This window comes from Geospiza fortis, unplaced genomic scaffold, assembly GCF_000277835.1.
Source record: "Geospiza fortis unplaced genomic scaffold, GeoFor_1.0 scaffold468, whole genome shotgun sequence".
In the NCBI taxonomy this organism is placed as follows: Eukaryota; Metazoa; Chordata; class Aves; order Passeriformes; family Thraupidae; genus Geospiza; species Geospiza fortis.
The window spans coordinates 817,221-824,204 of NW_005054502.1; the positions used below are offsets into that span (position 1 = coordinate 817,221).

At 53.0% G+C, this 6,984-nt stretch overlaps 1 protein-coding gene across 1 annotated transcript in view; it reads left to right on the forward strand.

The window, feature by feature from the left end:
- MYH7B (myosin heavy chain 7B) overlaps nucleotides 1-6,984 on the forward strand; it is a 32,329-nt gene that overhangs the window by 24,660 nt on the left and 685 nt on the right. Inside the window, exons 30-40 of the mRNA XM_031063403.1 lie at nucleotides 1,259-1,385; nucleotides 2,059-2,177; nucleotides 2,356-2,552; nucleotides 3,670-4,019; nucleotides 4,510-4,634; nucleotides 4,905-5,020; nucleotides 5,256-5,448; nucleotides 5,526-5,729; nucleotides 5,825-5,950; nucleotides 6,059-6,229; nucleotides 6,507-6,632. Of these exons, the coding sequence (XP_030919263.1) occupies nucleotides 1,259-1,385; nucleotides 2,059-2,177; nucleotides 2,356-2,552; nucleotides 3,670-4,019; nucleotides 4,510-4,634; nucleotides 4,905-5,020; nucleotides 5,256-5,448; nucleotides 5,526-5,729; nucleotides 5,825-5,950; nucleotides 6,059-6,229; nucleotides 6,507-6,632 (1,854 nt within the window). The remainder of the gene's footprint in view (nucleotides 1-1,258; nucleotides 1,386-2,058; nucleotides 2,178-2,355; nucleotides 2,553-3,669; nucleotides 4,020-4,509; nucleotides 4,635-4,904; nucleotides 5,021-5,255; nucleotides 5,449-5,525; nucleotides 5,730-5,824; nucleotides 5,951-6,058; nucleotides 6,230-6,506; nucleotides 6,633-6,984) is intronic.

The window sequence follows — 6,984 nt, forward strand, 5'->3', positions numbered from 1 at the left end:
ATAGAAACAAAGAGTTACGGACAGTCCAGGTATCTCTTTCTGGGCAAAATAAGCCCAAAAAGGACACACATTAACAGAGGATTAACCCTTAAAAACAATAACCTGTAGCATATTCATACACCTCATACATGATGCATAAATTCCATTCAAACACAGGATTCTGTCTGGTCATCGTCAATTTCTTCCTCTGAATCCTAACTTGGCTGAGCGAGGCAGGAAGAAGTTCGTTTCTTCTAATAATGGGGCAATAAATTCTCTTTCTCTGAAAGATTTAGATGTCCTGTGGCTGCTATCTCAGTGTGAGTCCTTTCTTTAGGAAAAAAGTATCCTACATAGCATAGTTTCTATTTTAACCTTATGTCATAACCTAAAACTATATTTAACACACTACTTAAGAAAATTAATACAGCATAACTTTCTAACACATATAATATTCATTTTAATATTTGCAAAAAGCCAATCATAAAATAGGCATTTTTCACAGTCCTGGTTCTCCATGGGGCTGATTGGTCTTTCCTGTGGACATCAGTGCAGCTGGGTGCTGTGGCGATGTGACTCAGGGATCCTAGGATGAGGGAAGAGATGAGAATCTTGACTCCATGTTTCAGAAGGCTGATCTGTTATTTTATTATATATATTATATTAAAAGAAAATGATATATTAAACTATACTAAAAGAATAGAAGAAAGGATTTCATCAGAAGGCTTGAAAGGAATAGAAAAGAATGATAACAAAAGCCCGTGACTCTCAGAGAGTCCGAGCCAGCTGACTGTGATTGGCCATTAATTAGAAACAACCAACATGGACCAATCAAAGATCCACCTGTTGCATTCCACAGCAGCAGATAATTATTGTTTACATTTAGTTTCTGAGGCCTCTCAGCTTCTCAGGAGAAAAAATCCTAGCAAAAGGATTTTTCATAAGATATGTCTGTGACAGGGTGCAGTGTGACCAGCACAGCCATGTCCATAGGGTGGTGTCACTTTGCCATGACCAAGTCCTGTTTGACCTGTAGCTTGTCCCTGTGTCACTACAGGATGCTTTACTTGTCCTAGTCAAGTCTGGAGGCTCTGGGAAGGCATTTCCTGGGCAGCTTGACTGCAGAGAGCCACTGTTAGCTTGGCAGCGAGCTCTGGCAGGCTCCTGCTCTCTGCCTTGTGTGCCCATAGGATCCACCTGGCAGGGCAGGGTATCCTAGGGTGGGAGATGGTGCTCTGTGCAGAGCTGAGCTCAGCCAGGCTGTGCTTGGTGCCTGCAGGCCAACGCTGAGAAGCTGTGCCGCACCTACGAGGACCAGCTGAACGAGGCCAAGGCCAGAGTGGACGAGCTGCAGCGGCAGCTGACGGACGTGAACGCACAGCGGGGCCGGCTGCAGACCGAGAACGGTGCGTGGGCACAAACCAGGGGCACCCAGCTGCCTCAGAGTGCTCTGACCTGGCTGTGAGTGGGGTTCAGCCAGGCAGGCTGTCCTCTGTGACCGTATTCACAGGGGTCCAAGGATGAGGGAAGAGACGAGGATCTGACTCCATGTTTCAGAAGGCTGATTTATTATTTTATGATATATATTATATTAAAACTATACTAAAAGAATAGAAGAAAGGATTTCATCAGAAGGCTAGCTGAGAATAGAAAAAGAAGGAATGATAACAAAAGCTTGTGGCTCAGACTCTCTGTCCAAGCCAGCTGACTGTGATTGGCCATTAATTAGAAACAACTGCGTGAGACCAATCACAGATCCACCTGTTGCACTCCACAGCAGCAGATAATCATTGTTTACATTTTGTTCCTGGGGCCTCTCAGCTTCTCAGGAGGAAAAATCCTAAGGAGATGTTTTTCATAAAAAATGTCTGTGACAGTCCTCCTCCTCCCGTGGAGGGAAAAACTAGGTGTGCCTCAGGAGGGATTCCTCGCTGGTATCCTTTGCCTTTAACTGGTTGCACCTCTGCCCATGTCCTTGGTTGGGACAGCTGGAGGTCAGAGGCTCTGCGGGAGTGTGGGCTAGTGCAGATTGCAGCCCTGCAGCCCTGAAATAGCTGTTTTGGCTGTGTTTGAACCCAGGGGAGCTTACCCGGCTGCTGGAGGAGAAGGAGTCCTTCATCAACCAGCTGAGCCGCGGCAAGGTCTCCTTCACACAGAGCATTGAGGAACTCAAGAGGCAGCTGGAGGAAGAGACCAAGGTGAGGTTTCAGATCATGGCTGGTCTCTGAGTGACACTGTGGGGGAGGTGGGTCATACCCTGCACACAGGGCAGCTCTTCACCTGGGAGGAACAGAAGTTCCCTGCTGCTGCTCCCAGTCCTGGTGCCGTGGACAGTGTCCTGGAGCCCGGAGTCAGCTGCTGCTCTCTCTTCCTCAGGGCAAGAATGCCCTGGCCCACGCCCTGCAGGCCTCCCGGCACGACTGTGACCTGCTGCGGGAGCAGTACGAGGAGGAGGGCGAGGCCAAGAGCGAGCTCCAGAGGAACTTGTCCAAAGCCAATGCTGAGGTGGCCCAGTGGAGAACCAAGTACGAGACTGATGCCATCCAGAGGACTGAGGAGCTGGAGGAAGCCAAGTAAGTCCCATGGCACAAGTCGGGTCCTTTTAGGTGGTGACTTTCTGTTCAGCTGTGGGGCTCTCCCAGACCTGGGGTGACACAGCACGCTCCTGCCTATTGTAAAATTAGAATTAGGACACCCCTGACGAAGGAAGAGAAAATTATGCATTTGACTCTATGTTTTTAGAAGGTTAATTTATTACTTTATTATACCATATTATTCTCTATTACATTACATTACATCTAAGCTGAATCTGCTAAGTACTCAACTCTATTTTACTGCCCAGCATCTCGTGACTGTCAGCTGACAGTCCCAACACATGCACACATATGTGGTGTTTGTGAGGTCCCTAGGATGAGGTGAGAGATGAGAATCTGACTCCATGTTCTCAGCAGGCTGATTTATTATTTTATTATATTATATATATAATTATATATATTATGATAATATAACATAACATAATATAATATAACATAACATAATATAATATAATAATAAATATTTCATATATTGATGAAGAAGGAATTGATGAACCTGACTCCATGTTCTTAGAAGGTTAATTTATTATTTTATATTATATTATATTATATTATGCTATACTAAAACTATACTAAAGAAAGAGAAAGGATAGATCAGAAGGCTTAACAAGAATGAATAACAAAAACTCATCACTCCTCAGAGCCTTGACACAGCTGGACCATGATTGCTCATTAAATTAAAACAATTCACATGCTAGATAAACAATCTCCAGATCACATTCCAAAGCAGCAAAACATGGAGGAGCTGAGGCTTCTCATTTTCCCAGGAGAAGAAATCCTGGCAAAGGGATTTTTCAGAAAATATGACAGTGACAGACTTGGATTTAATTGGTCAGTGAATTAAAACACTTACACTAGAATCTAATTACTAATTCCCTTCAGGTAAACAATCTTTCACAATGCACAGGCACGGCAAATGAGATAAGAACTGTTTTTCTTTTCTCTGAGCTTCAGAGAATATGAATCTCAGAATATCTTTGGGGAGTTGTGCCTTGCGTTTCTCTGTGAGGAGAAATGTGGCGACTCCTGCGTGGATCAGAGGCCGTGGGGCGGGGTGTCAGTGGGGCAGGAGCGCTCACCCCGGTGCCGTGGGCAGGAAGAAGTTGGCCACGCGGCTGCAGGAGGCAGAGGAGGCCGTGGAGGCCGCCCACGCCAAGTGCTCCTCGCTGGAGAAGACCAAGCACCGGCTGCAGACCGAGATCGAGGACCTGTCGGTGGAGCTGGAGCGCGCCAACTCGGCCTGCGCCGCCCTGGACAAGAAGCAGAGGAACTTTGACAGGATCCTGGCAGAGTGGAGGCAGAAGCACGAGGAGAGCCAGGTGGAGCTGGAGGCGTCGCAGAAGGAGGCACGCAGCCTGAGCACGGAGCTCTTCAAGCTCAAGAACGCCTACGAGGAGTCCCTGGATAACCTGGAGACCCTTAAGAGGGAGAACAAGAACCTGCAGGGTAGGACTGGGCTCAGGCACTCCCCTGGGAGCTCTGCCCAGGCTCCTGCTCCTGCCCTGTCCTCAGACATGTGGGACTGGGTCTCTTGTTGGCCAGGAGAGGCCTTGCTGCTCAGCCCATCCCCTGCAGGGATGCAGCAGCCCTGCTGGGATGCCAGCCTGTGTCCTGCCCTCGGGCTGGGCACACTCTGGGAGGACTGGCAGAGCCACTTGGCTCCTGTCCCCAGATGGCTCCTGTTCCCAAATGGTGTTGCCAAGTGCCACGATGCTGCCTTGGGGGTGTTGCTGTTGGACAAACAGGTCTCCCCAGGTCCTTAATGCCTCTTCTATGCTCTCTCCCAGACTGCAGAAATGTTCCCAAGCACAGCCTTGGCTGCTCTTTGAGGGTCTGAGGGACATCAGCTGAGCCTGGGCAGGGGGATGGGGATGTCATTTGCACAGGGCTGGTCCCACAAACTCCTTCCTGACCAAACTCCTTCTGTCCCTGGCAGAGGAAATTGCTGATTTGACTGACCAGATCAGTCTGGGTGGCAAAACCATCCATGAGCTGGAGAAAGTGAAGAAAGTGCTGGAGAGCGAGAAGAGCGATATCCAGGCAGCTCTGGAGGAGGCTGAGGTGAGTCCTTGTTTCCCATATGTTCCTGCTGCCTCCAGGAGCCACTGGCCCAGCCTGCAGCTCTGGTTGTATGGGGTGACAGTCCTGAGCCAGGCTGTGACCCCTGGCAATCCCATTCATGGGGGTCCTGCAACCACTGCAGGCCCTGGAGTGGCTCCACCTGCTCTGCCCCTCATGGCAATGGGCTGGGGGACAAAGCCAGGGTGGGATGGGTGGCCAGGGGAGCCCCCTTCCCAGGAACCACCTTTCCCATGGCTGAGCTGTCTCTAGGGAGCCCTGGAGCATGAGGAGAGCAAGACCCTGCGCATCCAGCTGGAGCTGAACCAGATCAAGGCTGACACGGACAGGAAGCTGGCAGAGAAGGACGAGGAGTTTGAGAACCTGAGGTGTGTGGGGTGACAGGACAGACTGGGATGTTTCTGCAGGGCAGAGCTGGCACCATGGCCCTGTCAGGGCTGGGTGTCCCCAGGGGACGTGGCTGTAGGGGCAGAGCTGGCACTGTGAGCCTGGCAGGGCTGGGTGTCTCCAGGGGATGTGGCTGCAGGGGCAGAGCTGGCACCGTGGCCCTGGCAGGGCTGGGTGTCCCCAGGGGATGTGGCTAATGCGTGGCCTGTCCTGCAGGCGGAACCACCAGCGCGCCATGGACTCCATGCAGGCCTCGCTGGACGCAGAGGCCCGGGCCAAGAACGAGGCTGTGCGGCTGAGGAAGAAGATGGAGGGGGACCTGAACGAGATGGAGATCCAGCTGAACCACGCCAACCGTCAGGCTGCCGAGTTCCAGAAGCTGGGCCGCCAGCTCCAGGCCCAGATCAAGGTTGGGACAGCCTCGGTGCCGTCCCTGCTGCCAGCCCGGCTCCTGGCTGTCCCCAGTGACCCCACGCTGCCCCACAGGACCTGCAGATGGAGCTGGATGACACCCAGCGCCACAATGATGACCTGAAGGAGCAGGTGGGGGCCCTGGAGCGCCGTAGCAACCTGCTGCTGGCAGAGGTGGAGGAGCTGCGGGCAGCGCTGGAGCAGGCCGAGAGGAGCAGGAAGCTGGCAGAGCAGGAGCTGCTGGAGAGCACTGAGAGGGTCACCCTGCTCCACTCCCAGGTGAGGCACTGCCAAGCCCCCTGTCTGCACTGGTGAGTCTGTCCAGCCATGGTGAGTGACCAGCCCTGGTCATACTGAACCTGCTGTGTGTGCAGAACATGGGTCTGATCAACCAGAAGAAGAAGCTGGAGGCAGATGTCTCCCAGCTGAGCGGCGAGGTGGAGGATGCGGTGCAGGAGTGTCGCAACGCCGAGGAGAAGGCAAAGAAAGCCATCACGGATGTAAGAGAGGGGTGGGGAGTGCTGTGTGGGTCTCACACCTCCACTGGGCCCTGGTCTGGCAGGGCTGCCTGGCCTTGAGGTGATGTCCCCCTGGTCTTGGCCTCGCAGGCTGCCATGATGGCAGAGGAGCTGAAGAAGGAGCAGGACACAAGCGCACACCTGGAGCGCATGAAGAAGAACATGGAGCAGACCATCAAGGACCTGCAGATGCGCCTGGACGAGGCAGAGCAGATTGCCCTCAAGGGAGGCAAGAAGCAGATCCAGAAGCTGGAGGCCAGGGTGAGAGAAGGGGCAGATCGCTGGCTGTGATCTTCAGGAGCCAACTCCTGGGGCTGCCCCAGTCGCTGTGGCAGCAGACTCTGCCCATCCTTCTGAGGACAGGTGGTGGCTCTGGGGGACCTGGGGACAGTCCCCAAGGCCCTGCCATGCTGGGCCTTGCTCAGGATGGTTTTAGCTTCTACTGTGGCTTCTCTGAGCTGGGAAAGTGGCTTGGCTTTAGCTGGGCTAGTGCTGCTGCATGGGAGCCAAGTGCTGAGCCAGTCTGTGTCCCCTGCAGGTGCGGGAGCTGGAGGGAGAGCTGGATGGGGAGCAGAAGAAGATGGCAGAGGCCCAGAAGGGCATTCGCAAGTACGAGCGCAGGATCAAGGAGCTGAGCTACCAGGTACAGCAGCTCTGGACACAGGTGCAGCCTTGGTCCAGCAGCACCTGGCACAATCCTCTTTGCTTGGCCTCATGTTACCCAAGAACCCATCCACAAAGCCCAGCCCAGCCTGGGCTGCTTCTGGGCTCTGTGGGCAATAACAACTGCACAAGCTTCTCCCTGTCACAACATCCTCTCCCTGCTCTGAGTCCTTCTGGCAATTCCCAGCACCTCCCGAGCTGGGTGGTGGGACACAAGGGGGGACCAAGGGATGGGTGCTGTGACACCAGGCTGGGTTGGTGGGGCAGGTTGGTGCTGTGTTTGTCACCTGGCACCACTGGGACTCTGATAAAGGTGGAGGTGAGGGGCTGCTGGGGTCTGGCTGAGGCAGCTG